Source organism: Arachis ipaensis, chromosome B01 (assembly GCF_000816755.2).
Source record: "Arachis ipaensis cultivar K30076 chromosome B01, Araip1.1, whole genome shotgun sequence".
In the NCBI taxonomy this organism is placed as follows: Eukaryota; Viridiplantae; Streptophyta; class Magnoliopsida; order Fabales; family Fabaceae; genus Arachis; species Arachis ipaensis.
Window position 1 is genome coordinate 16,697,096 of NC_029785.2, and position 12,217 is coordinate 16,709,312.

The following is a 12,217-nucleotide window of genomic DNA, read 5'->3' on the forward strand; positions in this document are numbered from 1 at the left end:
GTGAGGTATCTATTTTTGTTCAGGAATTTTTATGAAGAAAAAGGCCAGAATGGTATATAACTTATTTTAATATATTAAGTTTATTTTATCTTTGATTTTTAAATTAATTGTCACTTGATTTAACCTATTCATTAAGTATGTGCATTCTAAGTCGTCGGATCATGAGGTGACAATGGCGAAGTCTTCAAATACACTCATAAGATGAAGGAAAATAAGGAGAGATTTGCTATCAACTATTTGACGATTATTATGTAAGTAATCGTTCTAATTTATTTCATAACATATAATCATTTTCAATTAATGTTGACTATATATAGTTGCCGTCCTAACAATTGCATGTCATGTGTTAGTAATTATCCACGTAGAATTTGGAGGCATCGATCCAGCAATCTCAGCAGAATAGGGAGGACGTCAATAATTCATCTGCTTCCGTAGTCAATCTTGATACGATGTGGCGCCAAACCGCATCCACGCTGTAGAAGAACAATGTTACAGGCTGGGATCATTCTTCGTCAGCAACCTTCGTACTTCCACCTTAAGGGCTTCGTCCACCTCAACCACTAGCCCTGTAGATTCCCAGGACGTTGATTTACATGAGCAAGTTCATAGCTTGACCCAGAGCCTTTAGGATCAGGGTCAACAGCTGCATCTGGCTGAGGAGAAGCATAATGAGCTCCTTGCACATATGGCAAAGAGGAATGCTAGAGATGCAGGGACAGAGTCCCTGAGGCAGGAGCTCAGGTAGGAGTTAGAGCAGATCCAGTGGATGCAGTAGCAGATGACCATCTACTAAGAATAGATGCGCCCTAGGGGCAACACTGCTGCTGGAGGGGCTCCTCATCCTCTATACAACACTAATACAGGCATTGACAATACCACCTAGACCATCGCTGCCGTGAGACCAGGGGGACGATGCTGATGATGATTATTAGGACCTATAGTCATTAGGGTTTTGTTTTGCTTTGTTTGACAGTATTGTCGTTTATCTATTTAGCTTTTTCTTCTCTATATTTGTCATTTTACATTGTAGTTGACTATTTTAATGAAAAATAATATTTGATTTTCATCAATTCGGATTTGAATATTAATTTTTGACATATTAATTACGATGTATTAGGTTACAATTCTGTATAGCCATTTTAAAAATTAAAAACAAATAATGATTACCGTTGGAAAATCTGCCGGTATGAATTAATTAATTTATAAATAACATATTACCGTCCAATTTACTGTGAAAAAATCCGATAATAATAAACTTTTGAAACCTCGTTTATTGGTGACGGATCTCAGAAATTTGCAAATTATGAGATGAAAACCGCTATTGGTAATTTGCAGTAGACTAAAAGATTCGTCGATAACTCATTACTAGTGAGTTTATTATCGCTTGAAGTTATCTGTTGGTAAATCTGATGGTAATAAATTTACCGTGAATTTTTTTTGGTAAATCCGCTAGTAAATACAACAATTTTTGTCGAGTTTCTTGTAATGATTCTTATCATCTTGATTGGAGAAATCCACCTTCAAGATTTGAGCCTCCAAATCTGATTATTCTTCCAAGCCAGAATCCACTAAGCAACTATTATCCTTACAATTACTTCAAGAAAATGAGGCCTAAAAGACTTAGAGACAAGATGATCTATCTCTCAAGACGTGGTAAGGGCTTCCATGACAACGACATTCAAGAACAAAATATTCCTTTGCAATCTGTTCGGGCTTTGTTTCTCCCTCCCATCAAGCTTGTCAGAGCTCTTTTATTTCCATTTTGTTGACCATCTTTTTTGCAGAATTTGGCCAATGTCTTCGGCTTGGCAATAGCAACGGCCTCTTGAAACTTTTCAAGACAAAGACCACTCTTAAGAACATGAAAGTGGACTTTAGGATTGAGGTCAGAGATCTCCATTTCTATTTTGTTGAACCTCGCCATGTAGTTTCGAAGGCTTTCATATTGACCTTGTTTAGTTGTTTGATCGCACTCAAGTATCAGAATCATGGACATATATCTTAATTAGACAGTTGTTCGTGAAAAGGTTGGCAAACTCTTGAAAGGTAGAAATAGAATTTGGAGACAAAGAGAAAATCCAAAGTAAAACAGCACCATCTAAAAAGCTCGAAAATGAATGACATAAGATAGGGTATGAAAGACCATCCAATAACATCATTGAATGAAATTTTGTGACATGCATGTTCGGGTCCCAAGTCCATCATAAAGCTTCAGGGGTGTGGGAAGAGTGAAGTTCATGGGCATTTGAAAACTCAGGGTCTATTCAATTTACCATTATTATTGACATTGGCATTACCATTGTGCTGGACCAACTGCTCGACCATCCTCTGATTTTTTTTTTTTTTGCCTATAACGCAACAACCATGGGTAACAGTTCCTCTGCTGTCGATGGAGGAAGAAGTTGTACGTTGGTCATGGTCCGATTTCTGCTAAAAAGAGAATGGAAACAAAAAGAATGGGGTGAAGTAGTATCAGTGTTAACAAAACCTAATCACTCGTAGTATCAATGTGTTCTCTGGTTATGCCTTATCGTACTTTCATGACTCGGTTATAGATGGAGAAGTAGCATTATTGATCATTCTTCAAGTATAATCAATTTTTGATTTATTAGCCACGTTGGTGGGTGATGCTTTTATTTAGTTACACTTTAAATTCTTATCGGTTTGTTTGAATGGGTCTCTTCTGAGTTATATGTCTCCTGGGTCACGTGGAAAAAATAGATAGGAAAGGATTATACTTTGAAGATATCATTTTTAAAATTGAACTTGTTCCGGGTAATATTCAGTTAATGAATTTTATACGGGACAGATCATATATTTATTACTATTACATATATTTATTATTATTTCACATATTTAATAAACATGTTAATATCTATTAACTTAAGTTACGGGTATATATATCCAAAGTAAAATAATTTGGAGAAAAATTCTCCACCTTCATAGTTTCGAAGCATTCTTTCACTGGGGCTGATGTAAATTCTTTGGTTGCTTGAACATACACTACAATAAAGTTTTAGAATAGTGACCGATTTTAGTGACCGAAAAAATTAGTTACTAATAGCGACGGATTTAACAACCGATATAAGATTTTAAGGACCAGAAAAACGGTAGTCACTAAATCGGTCGCTAAATTACAATCAGCGACAAATTTTAGTGACCAAAGTAATTGGTCACTAATAGTGACCAATTTAACGACCGATAAGGTTTTTATACAAGTAACATAAAGTTGCTTGCTAAAATCGGTCACTATTTTTTAATTTAGCGACCGAATTAGCAACTGAAATGAAGAAGTAATGCTTGAGAGTGTTGGTCACAAAATCGGGCGCTATTTTTTAATTTAGCTACCGATTTTGCAACTAATAGAAAAATAAGCTGAAAAAGATTGGTCGCTAACTCGGTCGCTAAGCTGATGGTCACTAAATCAGTTGCTAATAATTAAGATAGTGACCAATTTAGCGACCGCGGTATAATAATATTATAACTAATCAGTCGGTAAATCGGTCGCTAATTTAAAATATTTACTAAATTACTCTACCCTCACTAACCCTAACTCACCCTCACTAGTCACCATTCTCACCTTCTCAAACAGTTACTGAGCTACACTTCTCCCCCTTAACAGTCCTCGTATTCTCCAATTTCGATGCCATCGCCATCATCTTCTAGACTCGCAGCTGTCATCGTCGTCTTCTCCAGTTTCGGTGCCATCGCCGTTGTCTTCTGGACTCAACATCTCGCTTGCTTTCTCTCGCTTCTACAGTGACAAAGGTAGAGTTCTCAGTGAAGAGGAGCAGGCCAAAGAGAACGTCTACATCAAGGTATCTCTCCCCTTCTCTTTTCCTTTCCCTTTCCCTTTCTCTTTCTCCTTCTTCAAAGCCCAATTCTGTTGATCTTTTATGTGTGCAAAAACGGGAGAGAGAGAGGTCGGAGAAACAGAAGCAGCAAGCTAAGAAGGAAAAGGCAGAGATGGACAAAAAACGCTTTTGATAAGTCTTGTCGTCAGTGTTTTAGGGTTTCGATTTCGCTATTCTAATGTCTAAACATCAACCCTGTGTTTTCACGATTGGATAAGTTTCTTCTCACTGAATTCATAATTTAGGGTTTAAATCTATTAATTAAGACATTGGCCTCTGAAAAATGCTTTAGATTTTAGAATTAAATCAAGCATTGTATGGTTTGCATTCCAATTCTTGAATCTTCGATCGAAAAGTTCAATGACTGTTGGTATATCAGATTCAACACTCCAATCTCTATATTTTTTTCAAATGTTTTCCTGATTTTCCTCGTTCTTCTTCAGTTTGAAGACTTCGCGAATCATAATGCATTCGATTTGCTTGAAAAATACAGTTCATCTCATCTTGTTTTCAATGATGATATTCAGGTAGCAAATGTTAATACAGTTGCTTATTCTAATTTAAGGTTACATAATGACTAATCTTCTTTGGTTTATTTTCAGGGTACAACATCTATGGTATTAGAAGGATTGCTTGCTTCCTTAAAATTAGTTAGGGGATCCTTAGCTGACCATACCTTCTTACTTTTGGGTGCTAGAGAGGTTAGTGTCTTGGAGAAATTTGTTTCATTATTTCTATTTCACAAAGTCATGTTACTATTTCAGAAGGGAAAAAAAGATTTAGTATGTATTATTATCAGTGTAAAAACCTTTTATACCTTTTCTTGAGGCTCTATTCATTTTACCTTAGAAATATATAACTTTATGAGAATGCTTGAATATACAATGTCTATGAAATAAAATGAAATGATATCAATGTTCCTTTCTTACTTTAATCTTTTGGTTGATGAAGGCTGGAACTGGTATTGCAGAGTTGATAGCACGTGAGATATCAAAACAGGTAAAAAAAATTGATAGAGTTATATTCTTCATTTTTCGTGACATTTTATTTTATGAAATTTATATACATATGTATATATTTTTGAACACTATCTTATTGGACAGACAAAAGCTCCAGTGGAAGAAACCTGCAAGAAGATTTGGCTTGTCGACTCTATTCCCTAATCCAAATTTGTTCAAGCAGGTACTCTATTCCCTAATCCAAATTCCAATCCATTCTGTTAGGATTTTTTCACCATATCTATTTTGGAATCATCTCTAACCACAGAAATATGCTAAGTAGATTTTCTCACTAGAAGAACATACGAGCCTGCAAAAATGACTTACGATAGTTTTCTGGTTCTTTTTTCTTCTGCAAAAAAACCTTGAATATACCGAGTTATTATGAAGCTTAAATTTGTAATATATCTCTTTGTTAGTTAGATCCATATTTATCTAGAAGTTAGTTTAGTTAGTGGCAATAATAGAAGATTGAGATCTCTCTCTACACATAGCAGAATCTTGAAGCTTCTTGTCTGTTTTTTATTCTCTCCTCACACATTAGCTTTGTTTTAATTTAGTAATTTATGTATTTGGTATTTAGTGATTTTGTGTCTTGCATGTTATTTTTTAATAACAGAGATTAATAGCTGTAATAGATGAGCTTGAAGCATTGTGATCTGAATTTAAACTCCTTGGTAACAAATTGAAAAATTGGAGGTAAATCCTAGCTGTAATAGCTGTAATATTATTCTACTCTCTTGCTCCTTGGGGCCATTGCTTCTTTGCTCTACTCTCTCTTTTTTGTTGTTCTGCTAGGAGAAACCTTGAAGTATTCTTATAATTTTATGGTCCTAGTGCAACTTTTTATTAGGGCTCTTCGATCTGGTTTTTAATTCTGTCCTTTTGGAAAGCTTTAATTTCAGAATCTTAGATGCTTCTTTGCTTCATCAGGGGTCTAGTGCCCTTCTGGAAGTATCAACTATGGTATAATTTTGGTTCCTCTCTAATTTTTTTAGCTGCTAATCTCTTATTGTTTAAATATCACCATTTTGATTCCTACATTTAGTAAAACTATGTCAAATTATTGAGTCACCAATGGTATTTTTCTTGTACATACTACATGGAAGCCACAACATTACTTTCGTTCTTTGACATCCTCTTCCTTTTTCCCAAATCTCCAATTCTTTCCTCCTTCTTGATCTTAGCCATACTCTTCAACCAACTTTCTCATTCTACTTTTGTCGCCTTCTTTCCTCAGTTGAACCACAAGGTTAGCCTAATGGCACTTGCATTCACATTATGGATCAGCAGCAATGTGGGTTAATAAAGGTCGATCCTCCATGCTGCATAATGCCTGCTGAATGTTGGACCATCTTTGCTAGTTATCACAAATATTATGAATTCCTCCCTCATCCTATATGACTTGGCATGAATTGTCTATTTTAGAGATTCATTAGCATACAAATTAGTTTTCATTAGTAAGTGCTACTCATCACTTGATTAGTATAAACAGATGAGATAGGGTAGAGGGAAGAGTATATAGTCATTTGAGTAATTGGGAATGTTATGAGAGTTGAAAGGTCTCTTAAATATCTTTACTATAATTCTAACTAATCAATAAAACACTGCATTCTGATTCCAGTAATAACAGTTAATTAGTGATATGTTACATTCTTTGTCATAAAATATTTCTCATAGTGGTTTTACAAGTTTCTATTGTTGTAATACTGAGCATCATCATGGCTGGAGCTGCTTTAGGTGATAGAATTGTTAGGAAATTTGTTTTCCCGAAACAAGATGGTACTAAGCATGCTGGGGTCGTTAAGTTTGTGATACTGAAATGGGGAATGCACATCATAGGATCTGCCTTCATTTTTCAAGTTTAAATTTATGTAATTATAGTTTAGAGAACATGAACTACACTCTGGTCGCTATTCAAAACTCACCTGTCGTATATGACAAATTTTTCTATGTCAATAGGTCACCTTGTGTAATTTCTTGTTGATTCATGACAAGATGAACAAATTTTCTTCATAGAAAGTATGTAACATGTTAATGTTTATTCGTCATTTCACTAGAATTAATAGCCTAGCTTTTTTTGTCTAGCATCTCTATAAAACTCAGTCACTTGAAAATATTACCAAGCTTTACCACTTTTTGGAAAAAAATTTTAACCTTCCATTATCTATTTATTAGTTGAACCACTATTGTCTATTGTCTTTCAGTTTATTTTTATATTGTTTTTAAATATTTAATATACTTTTCATTGTTATAATATTATAGTATTTTAGAATATTAGTTTTACTATTATGTTAATATATATTGTTATATTTTTTAACCTAATAGGTAATCGTTCATCAAGAGAGTGACTTGCATTTAATTTTATTTTCTCCTTTTGCCTTTTATTATTTTACGTATTTCTTATTTGAGCAGTACCTAGTGAAGTGGGCTTCACCTAGGCTTCACAGTGGTGTGCCAATTGAGGAGCGGCATTTACAATTTCATAGGCCACTTCTGCACTGTATGAAAATTAAAAAGAAAAATTAAAGTCAAAGGTAACTGTGATTGAATACATTTATTCATAGAGTTAGTGTTTCTTAGAACACGTTTGATTTAAGTCCAATCACTATATATTAGTATGAAAAGTATAAATTCATTGAATTGTAAAACTCTCACATTCAATATAATGCTTATCAATATTATAAAAAAACAAGCGAGAATTAACATCAACCACCAACTGAAGCAAACAAGAAGCAAGAATGAAATCTGAAAGCCCACAAATATATTATTTAAAAAAAAAGTAGTCTTGGAAAAGTGGCCTATTGAGAAAAATCAAAATTGAATATATGAAAATAAAATCAAATAAAAAAAAAAGCAGCGGAAAAAAGAGTAATCTTTTAGCTCTTAGGCAAGCTATGACACTAGAATTTTCAATCTGGAATATTGTTTTGTCCGGTGAAGATGTTGAAACTAAAAGATGAACCCAGACCGAAGTGCTCTGCATGAAACTCTACCACATACAAGAGATACATGGCATAGAGAAGAAGAAGAAGATGAAGAGTGCAATTGGCAGAGTCTTGCAGTGGCCATTGTAAAATACAATATTTGCAAAAAAATTAACTAAGAAAAAGGGTCACATTGTAACTTGAACTGAACAAGTAAAAACTTATTCTCCCTATTGCATTTTTTTCTTATTGTTTAATAATAATTCTTTGTTTACTTATGAATCCATTTGCATTTGAATGTTGCCTTATGCTTGGTTAAGTTAGTTTCAGAAAGATGATATATTGAGAATGTAGATTGGTATCTATGGAACTGAAAAGTACTAATTCTTCCTCTTCTGTATTTAACTAGTGAATTTACAAAAGGGGTAGAAGAATTTATTTCCTTTGCTGAAAATTTTTCATGCTAGCTAAGATTTTTTATGTATGAAAATGTTGTGTGTTAAATTTGTTATTAATTTGCAACCGAACTGTATCAGTTTTATTCTGAATATTTCCTTCTTGCAGCTCTTGATTCATTAGAGAGAATGAGGGAGGAAAGTAAAAAGCATACCAATTTTTGACGTGGTGCCCTTGAAAGATGCTCGAGTTATACCAAAGTGTACAAGCTGAGATAGATACAGTTGCTTGGTCTAAGTAGATATTGAATATAGCATAGTTATGTTATTCATGAATTATTTTTATCATATTTTAGTCTAGATTGTGGATCATAAATATGATGTATTTAGAAATTTTTAGTATTTTAAATTCTATATTTCTATGTAGGCATTGTGAATGTTTTGGTATTTATTTGATAAATTAATATATGCTTGGTTCTTTTTATATTTTGTAGAAATATAATTATTTATGAAAATTAAGTTTTAATAGTGGTAAACATAAAATTAGTAAAAATTTATAATTATAAAATTAGGAACAACGACCGATTTAGTGACCGATTTAGATTTTTAGTTTAGGAATTAGCGACCGATTTTAGATTTTCAAATCAGGCATTGGCGACCAATTTAACGATGGAAAATTTGGGCACCATTTAGCAATTGATTATTTTAGCGACCGATTTAACGACCGATACTCTTTGGTGAAGGCTTGGTGACCTTGTTCAAAAATCGGTTGATAATGGTTAGCGACCGAAGTTGGCCGCTTTTTTCTAATTAGCAACTAAAGTTTTAAGGACCACCAGAATCCATCGTTATTTCGGTAATTTCTTGTAGTAGAAGGATTGTTGCTACCATCAATCTTGCAAGACAGCAATGACTCTCCCTCTTCCCTTCCTACCATCTTTCTCCTCCACCCTCTTCCCCTCTATGCCCTCCTCTCTGTCTTTCTTCTCTCCATTTCCCCCTGTGATTCTCTTGTTCTCTCCCATAGTACCTTTCTTTTATTTCCCACCTTTACTTCTTCCATCATCTTCTTTTTTCCATTTTCGTTTTGCGCTATCTCTTTCGTTTTTTTCTCCTGTTTCATTTCTGCTTCACCATCTTGCTTTCTTGTTAGTTTTTTTTTTATCTTCAATAACCCCTTGTGGTGTGCTTTCTCTTTATTTGTAATGTTTTGTTTCCTCTTTTTTATGGGTAGTATAAGTATGTTGGTGCAAGTTGCTCAGATATGAGAGAATGATCCATCAAAAGTTGATTTTTGAACATGAAATTTTCAGATTAGGAAAGGATTTAGATTTAGTTGCAGAAGAAGAAAGGATATCTCACCATGTTCACTACTAGAAAAATTATTTTTAATAGCTATTTATTTTATTTTTAGCGGTAATAAAAATAGCCGCTAATATATTTATCGGCAATTAGATATTAGCCGTCTTATGCTTTATCATTAAAAAATTTTAGCGGTAATTATATAATTATTGATAAAAACTTTTTTTAATAGCCACAAACAATATATAATTACCATTAGAGTAAGGTATTCTTTTTGTCCCCAACGTTTGGGGTAAATCCTATTTGTGTCCCTAACGTTTATATCGTCCTATTTGTATCTCTAACGTTTGTAAAAGTGATTCAATGTTATCCTGCCGTTAATTACACATCATGAGCGCTTTAGTTTGAGTTTTGAAAATCTCTTCTTGAAGTTATAATACAAATGTCTGTGATAGAATCGATGATCCACTCCGAAAAATAGCTCATCAAAAGTTGAAAATAATTCCTACAACATTTACATAATTCACTTTTCTAGGGACATAATTGAATCTAAACACAAATAGTGGGTATAATATTAAAATCGAACACATCCAAGTGAGACCTAATTGAGAATAAATACATTCAAGTGAGAATAATTGAAAAATATAATCTGATTTGTTAGTATAATTGATAGTAGGATAACATTGAATCACTTTTATAAACGTTAAGGATACAAATAGGACGATTTAAACGTTAGGGACACAAATAGAATTTACTCCAAAAGTTGGGGATAAAAACGATACTTTACTCTTACCATTATGTTATTATTACTAAAAACTTATCATTAAAAATAATTTTTGCTGTAGTATTATTACACTTTATGTGTAGATCAACAAATTAAAAAAAGACTCAGATCAGTCTCAGTTTTAATCACTTAGGATTTATTGAAATCAAATATTAGACTTCTTAATTTTAGTTTAACATTAAAATTATCAATTTTTTAAAACTTAAAATTTAAATATTTCTGTTATCTGTTAAGTGTCGCATGTCTACTGTTTCAATGAAATACATCTTCTGTGTGGGAAAAAAAATTAGGAATACTTCTAAGTGTTTTAACATTATTTTGGTAGGTAGCGCAGGCAGGGTTTCTCATGATGCATGATGGCATGAGCTTAGAGGCTAAGATCCTCTTACAAGTCAACAACGGGATTAATGAGCAGTGTCGTGAATGCGGCATGACACGTTATTGTAATTAAACTTTTCGGATGCGACTTCGGGGACCTCTCTTCTCTTTCTCTTCTATGATTTGATATGATATGATATGGTCATAAAACAAGGCAAGCCAATCATCATATGCTTGTATGGGACTATGATTAAACTAAGTATAACCAATCATTCAAATTACTCAACATGCCAAGCCCCACCATTTTCATGTGGTGGAACCCCTTCCCTTGGCTTCTCTTTCGTCATATCTCCGTCATCAACCTAATAGTATAGTATAATTGTCAAATTGCAACTTTAGCTATGCTATGACCCAATAATATCAATTTTAATTGGTTTAATTATTCTGTTGGTTCTTATAGTTTTGCGAAATTTTCAATTAGATTCCTATACTTTTTTTCCTTTTAATTGGGTCTTTGTACCAAATTCTTTTTTCAATTAGGTTCCTCTTGGTAGTAATTGGCTTAATTATATAGGGACTAAACTAAAAAAAAATTAGTGCAAGGACTCAAATAAAAGAAAAAAAAGTGTAGGAATTCAACTGAAAAAACAATTTGGTGCAAGGACCAAATTAAAAGAAAAAAAAATATAAGAACATAATTGAAAATTTCACGAAATTATAGGAACTAATAGAGTAATTAAACTATTTTAATTTTACTTGCACCCATTTATATCTAATTATCTATGAATAATACACGAGAGAACAGATATAGAAACTTGCTATATTTATATTTTCATAATGTCTTAATTTTGTGTACATTTAAATTAATATAATACTGTTTCACTCAATTTTGTTTTTTATTTCGATAGGGTGTCGAATCGAACTTATATGAAGATCTTAATTCGAAAAGTAGTTATAACTCCTCCAAAAAAAAGTGAACTCGATCTGAAAATTACTTAGCGTTCATGTCAAAATGCACTGTGTTAAACTATCAGTGAATAATTGTAGCAAATAAAACAGAAATGAAGTAAAATAGAATTTTGAATAAGTGAAAATAAATAAATAAAAATGTCAAAATGAAATAGAAATTAAAAGAAAGTAAAATAATAAAAAAATTCAAAATAAAGAAATTAAAACAAAGAAAAATGAAAGATAAAATAAAATGGCTCCAACATTCACATGCACTTGCACTCCATGCTCTTCTGTTGTGTCGCTGAGATTGAGAATTTTTATAGAATTTATGTGATGATCTAGTGTTGTTGATTGAAGTCTTTCTTTTTTCTTCTAAATTTCTTCTATTTATAGACCTCAAAGGTGGACCTGATCCTGAAGAGTTTTGACCACTACCTTGATTTTTCCTTTTTCTCCGGCCATGATCTTACATTTTGAAGAATCTTCATATGGTACTCCCACGTTCTATCTTACCTTGTCCTTTAAACCCCACGTTCTTGCATCGTGTCTGTATTGGACCACATGGTGTCGACCCTGATAGATGCTCGACTTACTTTAAACCAGCAATCCTTTGACCTCAAATGTCTTTTGTTTTCGTACTTAAAAGAGAATCTCTGCAACCAAATGACAATAATTTTAATTACATTTC

General features: G+C 32.9%; 1 protein-coding gene across 1 annotated transcript in view; it reads left to right on the top strand.

Annotated features, from left to right (window-relative positions):
* LOC107647372 (NADP-dependent malic enzyme-like) overlaps positions 1–8,479 on the top strand; it is a 15,304-nt gene extending 6,825 nt beyond the window's left edge. Inside the window, exons 2-7 of the mRNA XM_021108280.1 lie at positions 3,623–3,818; positions 4,298–4,381; positions 4,457–4,555; positions 4,806–4,853; positions 4,958–5,036; positions 8,344–8,479. Coding sequence (XP_020963939.1) covers positions 3,623–3,818; positions 4,298–4,381; positions 4,457–4,555; positions 4,806–4,853; positions 4,958–5,017 — 487 coding nt within the window. The 3' untranslated portion in view covers positions 5,018–5,036; positions 8,344–8,479. The remainder of the gene's footprint in view (positions 1–3,622; positions 3,819–4,297; positions 4,382–4,456; positions 4,556–4,805; positions 4,854–4,957; positions 5,037–8,343) is intronic.